The following is an 18,460-nucleotide window of genomic DNA, read 5'->3' on the forward strand; positions in this document are numbered from 1 at the left end:
TATTAGGAAGTATAAGAGGAATAGAAATAGGAATTGTAGAGGAATCAAGGTAACCTAACCTAACCACCTAATCAGTATCAGTATCAGTATCATAATCTAGCCCAGTATGTGTGGAGTTTGCACCCCAATCTTATTCCCCATTCCCCATCCCAGTCTCGGTTCCTTCACGAACAAGCGAATAAGCTTTTTCTCAGTGTAAATCCTATACTACTCTACCCCATCCCATCCCATTCCATACCACAAGCCCGAGCCCAAACCCCAGCTTCCAAATCTCGAATCTCGAATCTCGCATCTCCATCTCGCGTCTCAAATCTCAATACTCATACCCAATCCCTACAACAACGTTTCTACAATGCGAACCATGCAGCCTACATCCACACCCACAGACAATGCATACAAAGCAGTAATGATGACGAAGTTACAAGACCTAGACCTAGACTCTACCAGAAGAGAAGGGATATATCGTACACGTATCACATATACTTTTCATGTGCGTTACGCATGCGTGGGGATATTGACGAACCACGAATGAGGGAGTGTGGGACGAGAAGGGGAGAGGGGCTCTACGTAACCGAGATACAAGGGGGAAGCCGAGTACCATTCAGAAGGATTTCGATGATTCGAATCTCTTTTTCATATTGTATTAAATATATACAGTTCTGATTTTGAACGAAAGAAAACTCGAATTTTCATTGTGCCTTTTCAGATTTTAGTATTTGATTTGAAGAGAATTTATTATTCGATTAGGAAGTTCTTTGAAAGGTGATGCATTTCCCGCCTGTCATTTCGGTTACATAGAGAGGTGGTACAGATGTACAGATGGATTGTGTTGGGGTAGTAGGTACTGACTGAGTATGTATTTACTAGGTACCTACGATAATTTTGAGTTTGTGCATTGATATTTTGATATTTTGATATTTTAACAATCTGATAACCTAGCAATTTGATTTTTACACGCGATTCCCACTAGCGAGACAAAAAGAATCCCATGTGAGAATCTCCATCGAAACACTTTATTCACAACCTGGAGACATCTCGAGACGAGAAACAAACCCCTTCCTCACCCTCTCCACCCACAATGCAAAAATAATTTCACCGTGAAATCTTCAAATATCAATCATGAATAGTAAGAAGTAAGAAGTGGGTCGCGCGCCGAAAGAAAGGATGGATAGATGAATGTACATATGGAGTACATAGTACAATCGGCCGTACTACATTACATACCTATATACAAGGTCCATGGACCTAATGTAATGTAACACCCTTATCAAGTTTTGTGACACGAGTCACAACACAACACAACACGATACGATACGATACGATACGATGCGTACTTGGTACCTCATATTGGGGTGGACTGATTTCTACCCAGGAGTGGCAAGTGAAGTCGTACAGAAAGTGTATTTTCAAGCTTTGAGAAATTCAAAGAGGTATACTATATTCCTGAGATAATTTTATGAAAAATCCTAAATCCCTCTCCTCTCCAACGAATGAAGTACACATTTCTTCCGATTTGCAACTTGCAAATTGCAATACTGTACAGGAAAATATTGAGTACCTACCTAGGCAGGTATAGAAGTGACAAAACGCAATCGGTAATTTCTCTTCGACTCCATCATACCATCTCGGGAGGGAATCTCGTACCACCCCAATTCGGCGGTCAACAAATCCCGTGATTATAGGTTCTACCCGTTCGTTCATTCACCAGGTACCTATTGAAAACCCAACTACTGATCCGAGGACATAGATCCCTACCGGACACGCCGTCGAGTACTTACTTTGCATCGCCATACCCACCATGCAATTTCCATGCACGCGAGCTGCAGATCACGTTTTGCTGGCTATAGTTGTGTATAACTATGTACTCACATCCTCGATTGCAATAGAAGTTCGATCCCCGTGTCGTACAAGTACGTATATCGGATGTCTTCCGGATTTTCAAGTTTTCCATGCATGCGCAAATTTGAAATATCAAAGCTATGGATGAATCAAAGGATTTGAAACTGAGTTGGCACACCGAGCGGTTTGTGTCTGTGAAAGGCGTGGCAAATAAGTTGGTGTCCGTTAGGGCGTTGACAGCGGAGTGAGATATATGCGGGTATCCCTTAAGGGATCGAGAATACTGCTTTTGGTGTAGGAAGGATGAGAATATAGCTTTGTGTTGTGTTTTCTGAAGCCTAGCTCTGTGGTTTCTTCCCTGATTGTCTTTGTGGAAGATTCAAGTCCAGGCTTGCTTTTATTCAATCCTCCAGCTGGTCCTCCTGTTGAACTTGAAAAAAAGATCTTTGCGCATCACTCCAGTAGGATTCTTTATGTTACATTGCTCCACGTTGTGCGTTGTGATGGTCAATTCAGACCAATTGCTTTTAGTAAAGCCACTTGGAGTTCTAGAGACGGGAAAACGAATCCGACGATCAAATAGACATTGGCCAGCGTTTGCTTAGTATCAAGCGTAGTGGCGTCAATCAGGATCGTGCATATGGTAGCAACATCTTCGAATCATACCCATGAGAGATCATTTCTTTCGAAGCAAAACTCTCGAAATGATCCATTTTATACACAGGAAGATGATACGACAATGGCCGTGGAGAAAATGATGGTGTGCGCAGTAATTTATGTGCCTAGCACACAAAAATGATATGCCAGGTAAAAAAGATTCACCGCCCATGGAGAACCTCCTCACCAAAAGTTTGAGTATTGAGATATGCGATCTACAATAAATGTTCTCCATGCGATTATCTCGGGACTTATGGATTATCCCAAGGACATTGAAATTATCCCGCAACTTTTGCATCGATATTCAAATATGGAGGTTTGTGCTCCAACAAAGTTGAAAATGAGATATAACCTACAATTCGAAATGCTTGGGTGTACATTTGAGATGGAAGATCAAGGTATGTCAATATCTTATTTGTCAAAATGTTCTCTTTCCTATAATATTCTGTTGGAGAATGAAGCATTGCGACTTTGAGATGACTGAAACAAATTGCTTCAACAATCTCTTTGCTTTTTGGATATATATAGATATATATATAATCCAGCGATTTTTGGTCGATCGCGAATGATCGTGACAATTGTGACATTTGGATGAATCCTAAGAAAGGTGTTTCTTTTCATCGTCTTTTCATGTCAAGTCCGATTTGATGCAGACTTCCAAGTTCTCGCAAGTGCAAATTGTGAAGCTGTTCACAACACCGATTGATAGAGGGGGGCAAGGCTTCTTTTATCGATAAAGATGTTGATGTTAGTAATCAATCCAAGTGATTCAACACCTTCGCATATATATCAATCAGTTGAGATTCTGTTGATAAAAAGGGTGGGAATTCGCAAGCTCTTGGATATTTCGAGCCACCAATGCGGTGGAGATATCTCTCCACAGATATCAGATCGCTGATAAAGATAATCTCCATGGTGAGATTGGTAATCTTGGGGATCCATAAATGATTATGGATTATGTCAACTTGTTCCTTTTTCACTCCGTAAATCCGCCTGATGCACCAACAGAGGTTAGAGAGAGGGAACTCCTTTTCCAACCCCAACCCGTATCGAAAAAGTCAGAGACGGAAGGGGGTACAATGGAAGCTAGCCTAGCCCTTGCGATGGATGGTGTACCGTGTACCGCGTACCGTCTACCGTGTGAGGTTCGTGAGGCTCGAGCTGCCAAATACGGTGTGGACAAATAATAGATTGTACGAAACACAAGCAACGAAACATGGGCAACGAAACATCTTGGCAATGCGGAAACCGAGTTTCTTCGGCTTCAGACAATCAGATTAGGAGATCTTCGGGCGGCTGGCTACCATGTCCAAGCTTCAGTTGCGGTATGCATCTGACATCAATATGTCAAGGACTCAAGGACTCAAGGACTCAAGGAGTGATTGTTACCACCCGGCAGTCTGTTAAGATAGACTTGGCAATGAACAATGCTACTACGGTTATGTTATCAATACCAATAGCTGCAAAGCCATCCGATGCAGCAAACCCTCAATGAATTACCAGGCGCCCAGCTAGCTAGAGGAGTTCTACGGGAGATAGGCATCAACTCAGTAGATAATGTGCAGCAATTCATAACCTCGCAATTGGAACTTTGATCGAATTTCCTTCTCTGTATGGGTGACATTGACAGATGTCAGGGATATTTCTCCATTCTTCATCGTGGCGGATCCATAGCGGATCCATAGCGGATCCATAGCGGACATTCGACGGTTGTCCTATTTCCGAGAAAACAAGGTCCTTAACTCCAGCTTCGAGTCATTACTGTGAAGGTGTTGAGACATGCTGACTAATCGAGCTGTCTCAACGGTCTTCCCAGCAATTATGGGTCGCATGGCTAAACTTCAATTGGTTAGGTCGTATTCCACCCACTGCCGCAAGTACGAACTTCAAAGTTACCGGCAAAATCAAATACACGCCGCTTTAATCGGAACCCGGAGTCAAACACTCCCAATCCCCACCAGAACCGGCAAACATTGGGTTCCGGAACAAGCAAAAACTTCTCCCACCGCTCCCAATCGAGATAAAAGTGGCGCATCTTTATCTCTCGCTCCTCCTCTGTATGATTAATATGACCCAGGAAGCTAGCGATGATCATTGCTTTCCCACTTCCACCTCCATACTAAACTTAAACTATCCTGGAGCTATCTAGTAGCTCCAGCTACCCTAGGTATCTCGTGCAACACAACTTACCGTCACTCCGTCCATGACTCCTATCGACTCCTATCGACTCGCATCTACTCACAATGTCACATCGATGCATACAAAGAAAGTCAATTATGTATGCGTTCGACCGTTGGAGCATTGGGGCATTACCAATACCTACCCCAAGATGCTGAGGCGCGACGACACCAATCTACAGCAGACCGATTCTCATCCTGACATCAGTGGCTTGTCAACTTGGGGTACAGTAAGTAATATGCTTCTACGCAGGTGAGAGCAAATTGACTCCTTCCCGCCGCCCGGGGTACTTTCCTACAGAGTACTCCACACGCGCGTGCATATACGGTCCCCCCTCCATACTCTGTATCCACCCACCAAGGGGGCAAGGCAAGATGAGATTGCAGGAGATCGACAAGGATTTCATCCTTAGCCACGGCGGACGCGCCCTCAACCTTCCATGCAGAAAAATGCTAATCGATACCTTGACAATCTGATATTAATTCCGAGTGGGACTCGAGTCTTTTGCTGTTAGGTTCCTAAGATATATGAAGAAGGTCCCTGCGAGATTTTTGAACCTTAAAACCTTCAACATTATTTATACCTATCTCTAAATACTGCTAATTGTTTCTCTTCCCTCACATCTCGTCCATACGCGGACATCACACTCACTGTTTGGCTCAGTGATTATCATTTTGATTACACACATTTGTTACATCACACGCATTTTAGCCAGCCTTACCATTGATACACACCACCATGGAGAAAGACAGGGAGGAGACGCCGTCTCTAAGCGCAACCACCAATACTGCTCGCGCATCGATTGAAGACGCCGAAATTCAACGAGAGAATGTACGGAACGCCAACCCTAATGGTTTCGTCAGTACCAATCAGGGGATCGATGTGAGAGCTGCCGAGTCCGAGTTTGCACAACTTCAGCGAGAGCTGTCGGGTATCAGTACCAAGAGCAAGGCATTATCCAGAGCACGATCGAGGACCAAGACTGGCGACGAGAAGGACGTGGAGAAGTCAGCAGATTCCATGTCCGAAGCCGAAGCCGAGGAGGAGCAATTCAACTTGGAGAATACCCTCCGAGGTAACAGACAGGCAGAAGAAGATTCTGGCATTCGTTCGAAACATATCGGAGTGGTGTGGGATGGACTTACCGTTCGCGGAACGGGAGGTGTATCGAATTTTGTCAGGACATTCCCAGATGCATTTGTTAGTTTCTTCAATGTCGTCGAGACTGCAATGAATATATTTGGTGTAGGCAAGAAAGGCAGAGAAACAAAGATTTTGCAAGACTTCAGGGGTGTAATGAAACCTGGAGAGATGGTTCTTGTGCTTGGAAGACCTGGATCTGGTTGCACCACTTTCTTGAAGGTGATTGCAAACCAAAGATTTGGATACAATGGTGTTGATGGGTAAGAGTGTTCTTTTCCTTATTTCCCAAGCTTTGCATATTGCATTTCACTGCGACATGCAAATTTTTTTTCCTTTTGAAAAATGATTAGACACTTGCTCACAATGTCATTTAGTGAGATACTTTATGGCCCTTTCACCGCTGAAGAATTCTCGAAGAAATACAGGGGAGAAGCTGTCTACAATCAAGAGGACGATATTCATCACCCAACCCTTACTGTCGGCCAAACCTTAGGTTTCGCTCTCGACACCAAAACGCCAGGAAAGCGCCCACATGGAATGTCGAAGGCCGACTTCAAGGAAAAAGTAATTGATACGCTTCTTCGAATGTTCAACATCAGTCACACCCGGAACACCATTGTGGGAAACGCCTTCGTTAGAGGTGTATCTGGTGGAGAGAGAAAGCGTGTGTCCATTGCAGAAATGATGATCACAAGTGGTACTGTATGCGCTTGGGATAACAGTACAAGAGGACTTGACGCTTCGACTGCCCTCGATTATGCGAAATCTCTTCGTGTTATGACCAACATCTACAAGACTACAACTTTTGTTTCATTGTATCAAGCAAGTGAGAACATCTACAAGCAATTCGACAAAGTCTTGGTTATTGACAACGGAAGAGAAGTCTACTTTGGACCAACATCTGAAGCTAGAGCCTATTTCGAAGGTCTTGGCTTCAAGGAGAAGCCCCGTCAAACTACACCTGATTTCTTAACAGGTTGCACCGATGAGTTCGAGCGCGAGTATGCAACTGGTCGCTCTGCTGCAGACTCTCCACATAGTCCCGAGACATTGGCCCAAGCTTTCTTGGAATCCAAGATCTCTACTCGCTTGAGCGAGGAAATGGATGCTTATAAAAGACAAGTTGCCACAGACAAGCAAATCCATGACGACTTCGAGGTTGCAATAGCTGATAGCAAACGCAAGGGGGCTTCAAAATCTTCTGTGTATTCTATTCCTTACTACATGCAGATCTGGGCTTTGATGCAAAGACAATATTTGATCAAGTGGCAAGACAAATTTTCTTTGATTGTCGGTTGGATTACTAGTACTACTGTCGCTATTGTATTGGGTACCGTGTGGCTTAACTTGCCAAAGACTTCTGCTGGAGCATTCACCAGAGGTGGTTTACTCTTCATTTCGTTATTGTTCAATGCTTTCCAAGCATTCTCAGAATTGGCATCTACCATGATGGGCAGACCTATTGTGAACAAGCACAGGTCGTACACGTTTCATCGTCCATCCGCACTCTGGATCGCTCAGATTATCGTCGATACTGCTTTCGCTGCCGCTCAGATTTTGATTTTCTCCATCATCGTGTACTTCATGTGCGGATTGGTAAGAGACGCTGGTGCATTCTTCACATTCTACATTATCGTTCTCAGTGGTTACTTGGCCATGACACTCTTTTTTAGAACAGTCGGGTGTCTCTGCCCTGATTTTGATTACGCGATCAAGTTTGCCGCTACGATTATTACCTTTTTCGTCATCACATCCGGTTATCTCATTCAATATCAAAGTGAAAAGGTCTGGATCAGATGGATTTACTGGATTAATGCTCTGGGTCTTGGATTTTCCGCTTTGCTGGAGAACGAGTTTAGCCGTCTTAATTTGACCTGTACTGGTGCCTATCTTGTGCCATCTGGTCCAGGTTACGATAACCTCCAGCACCAAGTTTGTACCCTGCCCGGCAGTGTTGCTGGATCAGACATTGTTTCTGGTGGCGACTATATCACTCATGGATTTGCCTACAAGCCTTCTGAACTATGGAGAAACTTCGGTATCATCATCGTTTTGATCGCCGGCTTCCTGTTCACAAATGCAACCCTCGGTGAGTTGGTGTCTTTCGGTGCCGGCGGAAACGCTGCAAAAGTTTATCAGAAGCCAAACAAGGAACGCGAGGAGCTCAACAATGCATTGGCTGTCAAGCGCGATCAACGTCGTGCCACAAAGAGTGACGGAGAAGGCTCGGAAATTAACATCAGCTCAAAGGCTGTCTTGACTTGGGAAGGATTGAATTATGATGTCCCAACTCCAGCTGGAGAATTACGTCTTTTGAACAACATTTACGGTTACGTTCGACCAGGTGAATTGACTGCACTCATGGGAGCCTCAGGTGCTGGAAAAACAACCCTCTTGGATGTTTTGGCCTCAAGAAAGAACATTGGTGTTATCTCTGGTGATGTCCTTGTCGATGGTATTAAGCCAGGTAACTCTTTCCAAAGAGGAACTTCATACGCCGAACAACTTGATGTCCACGAGGGTACTGCGACTGTCCGTGAAGCACTTCGATTCTCTGCCGATCTCCGTCAACCATTCCACGTTCCACAAGCCGAAAAGTACGCCTACGTTGAGGAAATTCTTAGTCTCCTTGAGATGGAAGATATGGCCGATGCCATTATTGGAGATCCTGAAAATGGTCTTGCTGTCGAACAACGAAAACGTGTCACTATCGGAGTCGAATTGGCTGCCAAGCCTGAATTGTTACTTTTCTTGGATGAACCTACTTCGGGTCTTGACTCTCAAAGTGCTTTCAACATCGTTCGTTTCTTGAAGAAATTAGCAAACGCTGGACAGGCTATTCTCTGTACTATCCATCAACCTAACGCAGCATTATTCGAGAACTTCGATCGATTGCTTCTTCTTCAACGCGGAGGAAGATGTGTTTATTTTGGTGACATCGGAAAAGATGCTCACGTACTCCTCGATTACTTCCACCGGCACGGAGCTGACTGTCCTTCTGATGCTAACCCTGCCGAGTGGATGCTTGATGCTGTTGGTGCCGGTCAAGCCGCCAGAATTGGAGATCGTGACTGGGCTGATATTTTTGCTGACTCGCCTGAACTTGCCAATATCAAGGATCGTATTTCTCAAATGAAAACACAACGTCTCGCTGAGGTTGGCGGAACTACCCACGATGACGAGAGAGAATTTGCCACGCCTTTATTGCATCAATTGAGAATCGTCCAAGCACGTACCAACTTGGCTTTCTGGAGATCTCCCAATTACGGTTTCACTCGTCTCTTCAACCACGTCATCGTCGCCGTTATCACTGGTCTTGCTTATTTGAATCTCGATGATTCAAAGTCTTCATTGCAATATCGTGTATTCGTCATCTTCCAGGTCACCGTTCTTCCCTCACTCATTCTCGCTCAAGTCGAACCTAAATACGCTTTATCTCGTATGATCTACTACCGAGAAGCTTCTGCGAAGATGTACAGTCAATTTGCCTTCGCATCATCTTTGGTCGTAGCTGAGATGCCTTACTCCATTCTTTGCGCTGTTGGTTTCTTCCTTCCGCTTTACTATATGCCTGGTTTCCAGACATCGTCTAGTCGTGCCGGTTACCAATTCTTCATGATTCTCATCACAGAACTCTTTTCCGTAACCCTCGGTCAAATGGTCGCAGCTCTCACCCCTTCTCCATATATCTCCGCCCTTGTCAACCCCTTCCTTATCATTACCTTTGCTCTCTTCTGCGGTGTCACCATTCCCAAGCCTCAAATTCCCAAGTTCTGGCGTGCATGGCTCTACCAACTCGATCCTTTCACTCGTCTCATTGGTGGAATGGTCGTCACCGAACTCCAAGGTCGAGAAGTGAAATGTACTTCTTCAGAACTAAATCACTTCACCGCTCCTGCAGGTCAAACATGCGGGAAGTACATGGAAAATTACTTTTCACGAGGAGGTTTCGGATATATTGTCAACAACGCGACAAGTGCCTGTGAATACTGTGCCTATAAATATGGGGAACAATTCTACGAACCACTCGCATTGGACTTTAGCAATAGATGGAGAGATTTGGGTATCTTTTTGGCATTCATTGGAAGCAATTTGATTATTCTTTTCTTGGCTGTGAGTTACCCCTTTTTTCTTTCTCACCTTCTCAAAAAAAAACATTTACTGACAATACAAATAGTCGAGATACTTCAACTTCAATCGTCGTTGAGTATTGCATTGGTTTACATCGCGTTGCATCACTTTTTTCGATACCACAATATTTTGCACATAGTACATATATACATGTTCTTGGTTGTCATTGATGGCTATTAGATACCAAAAATCGTTCGTTTCTTGCATAAAATTTGGGGCGTATTTATAGCGGTTTATAGATTACGGAGTGAATTTTTTTTATTTAGAGGGTGGATAATTGATTGGATTTTTAGATGAGATGGGAAGGGAGAAGGGGGAAAGAGACGGAAAGTATTTTCATGGTTATGTTGATGAGGAATTGGATTTTTAATGTATGATTTGAATGTAGATGGATGGATATGAGATGAGAGGAAATTCTTCATGAGTAACTAGTTAACTTTAATGTACTTTTGAGGATGAGGTACTAGTAGAGGGATTTGAAGATGTATATTTATGTATATATATCTGCATGTCTCAATAGAATGAGAGGGAAATTATATACCTATAGATTATTAGAATTTAGGTGAGATTTTGTGCACGTTTATCGGGGGCGCGAATTCGTTGAAAAAAAGACTTTGTACGTACTGTAGCATCTAGACCGAGACGGAGAAAGTCGTACTCATCAACAAAGCCAAAGCCCAGCGAAACACGAGGGTATTTGTGTTTGGCTAATGGTCCGCTGCTCATAAGCGGCCGACTACAGTAGTTCCTCGTCGGGGAAAGCGAATCGTCCCCGTGAGATTTAGTCGGCGGTTTATGAGAGCCGATTATGATAGATTCGAGAGGTTGCATCACTTCACTCACCGAGTATGGCATGCTGATCGCTTCGCCCTTTTGCAAGCCGAATGTTCGGAGGAGAACGCGGCGAGTGGGTAAACACCGCCCCTTCAAGCCCGGATGATTCCCGACGTGACTTGGTGAGATCTTTAGTACTACTGCTCCCTGTTGACCCGGGGGCCGGGCAGAAAAATGGATTACAAGAATGATGGCTCTTTTTTTTTGGCTTGCATCAAGTAACGTTTTAGTTCACATTAATATCTGGAAGAATCTATTTTTCTGATTGTTTTCGTTTTCGTTCTCGTTCTCGTTCTCTGTCTCTGTCTCTGTCTCTGTCTCTGTCTCTGTCTCATCTAATAAAGATATTATTATTGATTAATAGGGTTCCGCGAAGCAATTATTGATTTGATACAAATAATCATATGCCTGGAACTTTTATATCAGTATGAAGTACTGTAAATAATAATGAGAGGATTTCAAAATATCACCCATGACCAATAACAATCTGATTGAGTTCGAATTCCACGAGAACAACCCAAGTTCAAGCACTCGAACAAGTAACAAGTGGAACAATTTTGATTGGCTATATAATTGGAATTTATAAAATGGAAAATGTAATCGAAAGCTAAGTTGCCATGTAACCCGGGTCACAACAATTGAATCATCGCTAAGATTACTGATTCACAAGGTAACTTTCAACTTCATTCTCTGGAGATCAAGCACCTTTTACCTTTTGGTGACAATAGGAAGAATATATGAGGGTCCATATCTTCATCCTTCATATCATCCAGCGTGGACACTTTAGCATAAGGAAGTGCGCGGAAGAAAATTGCAGTGGCCAGGCGAAGTTCGATTTCAGCAAGGTGCTGTCCTAAGCAGACTATATTAAAGTATTAGCACTTTGACTCTGTATCAGGACAATCAATAGTGTCAAAACTAACCTCGTGATCCACCACCGAAAGCCATATAAGCATCTTTCATCTCCTTTGAAGGATTCGTCCATCTACGAGGCTCGAAGGATTCGGGATTCGGGAAAATTTCCGGTATGCGATGCAAGGTGTAGGCCTGGGTGGATACAGTTGTTCCTCCTGGTATTCGATGACCAAGAAACTCAACACCCTCTGCTGGCACTAGGCGGGGCAAGGCGGACGGTGCGGCGCAGTATAATCGCAAAGTTTCTTTGATAACATTGTTCAGGCACGTCAAGCCACGGAGATCTTGTTCAGTGAAGTCTGGCGCGAGAGAACGGAGCTCCTCCACCAATTCGTCTCTCACTTGAGGATGTTTACAAACAGCCCAGGTCAGGTACGTCATAGTGTTGGCTGTCGTATCGCTGCCGGCGATGATGAACGCCATTGCGTTATCTACAATGTCCTTCTCAGACAGCCCGTTTTCATCTCTGCGAAAAAGCTTCTTAAGAAGCATGGGACAAGATTCTGACTCTGCAGCCACTCTTTTCGATCGCTCAATCGACTGTTCCCCGTATTGTCGTAGCCGCTTTGCAGATGCAGCTGCTGCCTTGAAGACAGGTATTGGGATCACTTTGGATACCTTCACCATAAATGGGAAGGTGCCTCGAATGCCTCCGGCAAGCCCAGTTGTTTCGATATCCAGAATGTATTGGTTTTTCTGCGACTTTTGTTCAGAACCAAGACCTCTAGATTCACGAACATGCGTGTGAGAAAGGACCAGCACTTACCTTGCCAGACTCCAGCATCTTGAAGGATTCGCCAAAGCTGAGTTCTCCAATCACATCTGTTGCCATGAACATCCACCACTTAAAAACATCCGCTGCACCTCGTTGTGACATTTCCTCAGTGATACCTTTCACTGCGAGGTCTACATTCCGACGAATGAACACTTCTACATGTTTAAGCGATGATTCCGACATAGGCGATGAAAGTAGGCGTCGGAGATGTCGATGAAGTTCAATATCGCTAGTATTGAACACATTCAAGACATCTGAAGGTGTAAACGACCTATACCAAGGCGACTTTATGAAGGAACTCTTGACATTATGAATCTTCTTTGTGGCTGCGATATCGGAAACGTGGACTTCAGTCGGGCTAACTCTAACAATCGAACCTGCATAAATGAGCAACGAATACGAATGGCTGAAGTCGTATAATGGCTTAGATGAATGAAGACTTACCATACTTGCAGTGGAGGTCGTGAACATACAAAGTTCTCTTTCCTTTGATATTGTTATACTCTAGGACACCCGAGGTCCATTTCGTATACCAAGGACCCGGTAATCGAGACAAGGGATTAGTGAACACATTGTAAAGTATAATCTAGCTGTGTGTGAGAATATGATAACTAAAACCATCAAGGGTGTTTGGCCGCAGTGGATAAGGGGGGGGAGGGTCTCCACTCACAGTAGAGATTGCGGCGGCCACAACGACTATTGCTGTGATATTGTCAAAGGGCAGAGACATATTTGAAGGCAGCATTGTCGACATTGATGTAGTAGATAGAACATATATCCTAATTGGGGACAGAGAAAGTTTACTGCTGAAATAATTGATTTAATACTCTACTCACATCCCGCTTGTAGTGCTACTACTATTTCAACAGAGTCCGAAGTCCGAAGCATAACATTTTCCCAACTGGAGGCCGGCAGTGGCCCACGCCCGAACTATCAGGCGGTAACGCACTTCTCTCCACACAAAATGGAGAGCGGACTAGTACCGGGGGGGCCCAAGTACCGATTTCCGGTGTCATCGGGGCTTTTTTGCGTGGTGAACATAAGGTGTAGTCCGTCCGCGGCATGAGACTGATCACAGTGTGTTCGGTTTCTAACTCATATGAGTTCAAAGTACAACATTGTACTTCGTTTCCTCACCAGAATTTGTATGGGAAAATCAAGCCGTGGTTTATGCATTCCAAACCAGGGGCTGTACTTCTGCAGAACCCACTTGGTCAAATTTGTTGTGTTAAGAACCGTATCACGTGAAGAAGGGACTTTGTTTGTTCATTGTATGTATCTGAAACTACTACCTATAACTTACATCTACTTAACCGTATTGAGCGTAGTCTACCCCACAAACTAAATCGAAGAGATAATTTTGAGTAACTTCAATAAATCATGTTTAAATTAATAATCAATATTTTGCATTAGAATCGACAACCCAATCACAACTCGATAATAGGAATAAATCTGACTCAAAACAGTCTCTTAATTCTGAATAATGAAAATCGAGATTGGATATTTCACGTGATATTATCACGTGGATCATTACATAAACATAAAAAGCGGAGGGGGAGATGGGCGATATGCTAGGCCGAATACGGTCAAGTAGATCAAGGATAAATTGTACCCCGCTCTCGCAGTTCTTTCTAAGGCAAAGTATCGCGCTTATCGGTTTCATGAGAATCTAGATGTTATACTTGTGAAATCAAAAAGAAAGGGTCCATCTTCATCGGCTTTTGAAATTTTGTACTGTGAGTAGAAGCTTTTTGAGTAGTATGTTTATATCAGTTGTCGCTAAAGGATGCTACAATGGATGTTATAAGATAACTGTATGATCAAAGGACCTTAGAGGTTATATTGTACTTTCTAGTATTATATAGTAGTCTATTAGGATATAGTATGATAATATATATGCTAGTGGAATGCTCAAGTATAGCGGCCAGACAGGTGTAGTGGTACATCTATGTATCCTCAATTCTCATCCATATACATTACCTATTCAAGCATTGTTATAGCTTCCTCCTTCTCCTCAACTCGACAGCATCAGTATCGTTGGAGAAATTATAACCCTAAACATCTACTCCGGTGACTATTGACAGTGAAAATGGGGTTGAAATCTTATGGACCTTTGAATGTAGTGGTCATGACCTCCCAGCCCACGGCTGTTCAGCAGACGGGATAGAAGAGTAGACTAAATAGCTTAAGAGGGTACAATACTTTGGTATATGGATATACACACATGAAGATGGAGATATCACGGATATACAAGACGAGATCAGGTAGCTATCAGCTTCAGTCATTCACTTATAACATTCTCGAATTTACCACAATTGTTATCCAAAATAGAGATTCGTTGAATAAAAAACTAGCTGAGCCATATAATTATCTCTGTTCAATGTCGTACTGAGGTTTTTGCTCTAGCAGTCAATTTTAATTTTTCAGGCCTGGCCGGAGAAGTGCGGACTGGTATCTGGCAACTGTCACTTGGGTCGAGTTATCCATCACTGCCTACCACTTCCGCTCAAATCTATCCTCCAATGCGGCCGCATCGACCTCACTCTGGCATCCAACGTGCTCACTCTCGCCCGGGATAGTTACCACAATAGCCAAGAACCTATCCTAGCGAATATACTCGCGAATGACCCATCTACCACCCATAATTCCGGCTCGCGACTGGCGTGGTCTAGGTAGAGCGCACCAGAGCGATAGTGGTGCGTCTTCCTATTTCTATTTGTTATCCCCTACAGAGCTCACTTGTTCGCAAGGACCGGTCACAGCAGCTGGTCTCCTCCCTCGGGTTCAAAGTTGAGAATAGCCCTGACAGAGCTTTTGCATAGCATAACACTCCTTACGAGAGCATTCGTTCGGAGCCACGTTTTTCTTTTCTTCTTTTTCTTTTTTTCTTTCTTTTAAGAAAAAAGCCTCTTGGGTAACCTAGAGGACATTCGTGCCGGAGTGCTGCAGAAACATAGTGCAGATTAACTCGATAAAAACGTCTCGTAAATATATCGACGGGAAACTGGGGAACCTCGAACCATCAGGCTAGTATCGGTCGATAGCCAGAGCATATACACAAACAGAAATGACGCGCAGCGTCAATATAAGAGTTTACCGTGTCCGTTAATATGTCGTGAGACTAAAATGGGACGACAGTACCAGTGACGAAACTATGGGGCTGAAAATATCTTAAAAGCATGATAACAAAGATTATCGTGCTCGCGAAAGGGGAAGAGAAGTATGCTCTCTCGCCTTCGAGCGCGCTTAGCTACAAGCTGTCTTTGCTATCTTGTTTCAGGCTCTATATGCAATGCACACGCAATATCTGTCATTCTACGTGCCTTCGTCATGTTTGTTGCTATGACACGACGATACATTCATACTCCGTTTGGCCATAAATTTTCTTTTTCTTCGCCGAAAAGTCATGAGACATACGCGGATTCCACCCGGGTTCCAAGTCCGAAAGACCGGCTCAGGTTAGCGAAATCGTGTGATGGCTCTACTGATGGCATGCCTATATACTACCGGTATATATATATGTATATAAAAAAAACCCCTCCCTTTCCAATCCTCACATCGCCGGAAGCTCAGCTTGTTGAAACCCAAGATCATTCGACCATTCATCCACACATAATATAAACTTTGACTAAAATACACCCTCACATCACCACTCTAGTCACTCATTACTCCACTAAAAATATGTTGAACAAAATCTTCACAAGACCAGCGAACACTGTGCTACGCAGCCATCAATCTCCATTGGTCCCTGCGGCCATGGCCACCACAATTGGAGCCTTCACCTACTACTCGATTTAAGACAAAAAACCCGAACAAGGCACGAGTAATCAGCAGTCGCCGCCAAAGACCTTCAGTGGAGGTCCAGCTTTCACTTCGTTGCAGCTACACAGCATGGAGAAATTAAACCACGACTCGAGTCGTTTTAGGTTCAGCTTGCCTACTGAAGATTTAGTCAGCGGCTTATCCTTAATTTGTATGCTTCAAGAACCCACCCAGAATCAGTCTAGTATCTTGCTGACACATGAACTTGCAGCCTCTCTTTAAACCCTCACAAAACCTGTACGTATTATCATGCGGCTCTTTTCTTTCTGAAACGCCACTATTGGCTCCGATCAAGTCCACAAGTCACCGTCGTTTCTATCGTGATATAGCAATACTGGCTCGACTCTCTTTTCAGGCTGGCCAATGATGTCCGGTAGTTAGACCTTACATACCCATCAGCGATCTAAGTACGCTGCTGTCTCCGTCCGATCAGAAAATCTAACTAACGGGAAATCTTAGATGCACCTGGCTATGTAGATCTGGTAATCAAGCGTTACCCAAGAGGCCAAGCAAGCCAGCACATCCATTCCCTCAAACCAGGAGGTTCGTTGTTTGTTCTCGCAATTCTCGGCGGGTACAAGTGGAAGCAGAATGAATTCAATCACATTGTTATGATTGCTGGTGGGGCGTAAGCACTCGGACATGCGATTCAGCCCTATCCAGCACAGCCCTAACATTATAAGTAGAGGTATTACCCTCATGGCTCAACTCCTGAAGGGCATCTTTTCCAATCCCTTGGAAAAGATCAAAGTAACCCTTCTGTTCGGCATCAACACCGATGAGGACGCCCTCTTCCGCTCCGAATTTGACGAGATTGCAAAGACATACCCGGACCGCTTCAGCGTCGGCTACACCATTACTCACCTCGGTCTAGACTCGGTCTTTCTTAAAGGTCGAGTCACGAAAGAACTGATCAAGGACGCGTTGTCGAAAGCCTCGAATGTGCATGAGAAAGTATTTGTATGCGGGCCGTCGGCGATGGAAGCGTCGCTTCTGGGCGAGCGCAATGTGAGTCAAGGAATCCTTGGAGAGTTGGGATTCGGCAAGGATCAGTTTTATAAGTGCTAGATGCCAACGGGGTTAGTCTACTGCTCCCGGAGTTTGTCTGCCCGGCCAGGAAGATGGGAAAATCTAATGATTTGCCATATATATTCGGAATTTTGAGCTCCCGAGTAGGTTTGATTGGCAAGCCATAACAGGAGCCTAGGGGGTGAATGGAAATATCTTACATCCAAAGAGTAGCCCAAAAACAACATAATCTTGAATCCTCACTAGTTAAGTATACTATACTACACCGACGTATTCGCTCACGTAGTGCGAGACTTTGCTTGATTATCTACAGATTTCAGATCTTCCAGTAACGTACTACACATCTAAATTACTATATGCTCACGATCTAAAGTAGAAATGTTTATATAAATTCAGATAATAGTAATTCATTATTTAAGAAGGGATGAGGTGTTTCCTAGTTTGAAAATATAAGAGTTGAATATTGTGACAATTTGCCTTGAAAGAACTACACGAGCAGGACATAATGTATTCTTAGAATCTATAATTATAAAACAGAAAGGAAAATACTTATAAAATGTCTGTTTGTATGAACTAGGTTAACAAAGAGTGAAGCTGGAAAGATGTAGGGATCGAATAGTTTTGTTGATATTGAAAAGAGAAGAGTTAAATTGTTGTAGAAATCTCTATCTGTTCCCTCCTCCTTAGCCTCTTTAGCCTCTGATCACATGTTCCCTTAACACTCTTTCTCCTTTTGAACTTCATGTCCTCGTGAATCAGAATCGCCTCTGCTAGGAAGGAGCGGGATCGGAAATCAGAATCGGAAATCACCTTCCTCAGAAAGCAACGAGGACCGTACTGTAAAAACAGACTTCCGATGGTCTTGAAACTATTCAGAAATCTGTGCCTTTAAAGCAGTTCAGAAATCTGACTGTAGATACAGACTTCGGGAAACAAATTGCAACCACAAGCTTCAATACTTAAGCAAGCCATTCGGGAAACCTATTCGACAAGCTATAATGCATTATGTAATTTACTCTATTACAAAGTAAAGCTAGAAAACTATAAAATCGGATAGTCTTGAATGATGTTGTAAACTATGAAGAGGAAAAAGAAGCTAAGCTATAAAATAAATCTATCACGGAGTGAGATATTAAA

At 43.6% G+C, this 18,460-nt stretch overlaps 4 protein-coding genes across 4 annotated transcripts; 3 read left to right on the forward strand and 1 right to left on the reverse strand.

Annotated features, from left to right (window-relative positions):
• Positions 1-3,712: 3,712 nt before the first annotated feature.
• Positions 3,713-3,991, forward strand: EAF01_006179 (uncharacterized protein; the record flags this gene model as incomplete). The annotated part of the gene is made up of 2 exons (XM_038914433.1): positions 3,713-3,821; positions 3,849-3,991. The coding sequence occupies 2 exons, from the start codon at positions 3,713-3,715 to the stop codon at positions 3,989-3,991; spliced, it is 252 nt and encodes an 83-aa protein (XP_038770882.1).
• A 1,421-nt stretch (positions 3,992-5,412) lies between these two features.
• On the forward strand, positions 5,413-10,024 carry EAF01_006180 (uncharacterized protein; the record flags this gene model as incomplete). Its single annotated transcript, XM_038914434.1, has 3 exons — positions 5,413-6,077; positions 6,192-9,930; positions 9,995-10,024. 3 exons carry the CDS (start codon positions 5,413-5,415, stop codon positions 10,022-10,024), a joined length of 4,434 nt encoding a protein of 1,477 aa, XP_038770883.1.
• A 1,051-nt stretch (positions 10,025-11,075) lies between these two features.
• Positions 11,076-13,266, reverse strand: EAF01_006181 (uncharacterized protein). The gene is made up of 5 exons (XM_038914435.1): positions 13,143-13,266; positions 12,917-13,058; positions 12,464-12,849; positions 11,706-12,393; positions 11,076-11,644 (listed from the first exon to the last, which is right to left on the reverse strand). The coding sequence occupies exons 1-5, from the start codon at positions 13,263-13,265 to the stop codon at positions 11,466-11,468; spliced, it is 1,518 nt and encodes a 505-aa protein (XP_038770884.1). The 5' UTR covers position 13,266; the 3' UTR covers positions 11,076-11,465.
• Positions 13,267-16,363: 3,097 nt separating this feature from the next.
• Positions 16,364-17,362, forward strand: EAF01_006182 (uncharacterized protein; the record flags this gene model as incomplete). The annotated part of the gene is made up of 3 exons (XM_038914436.1): positions 16,364-16,445; positions 16,754-16,922; positions 16,981-17,362. The coding sequence occupies 3 exons, from the start codon at positions 16,364-16,366 to the stop codon at positions 17,360-17,362; spliced, it is 633 nt and encodes a 210-aa protein (XP_038770885.1).
• Between the last annotated feature and the right edge of the window lie 1,098 nt (positions 17,363-18,460).

This window comes from Botrytis porri (genome assembly GCF_014898465.1).
Source record: "Botrytis porri strain MUCL 3234 chromosome Unknown BPOR_007, whole genome shotgun sequence".
Classification (NCBI taxonomy): Eukaryota; Fungi; Ascomycota; class Leotiomycetes; order Helotiales; family Sclerotiniaceae; genus Botrytis; species Botrytis porri.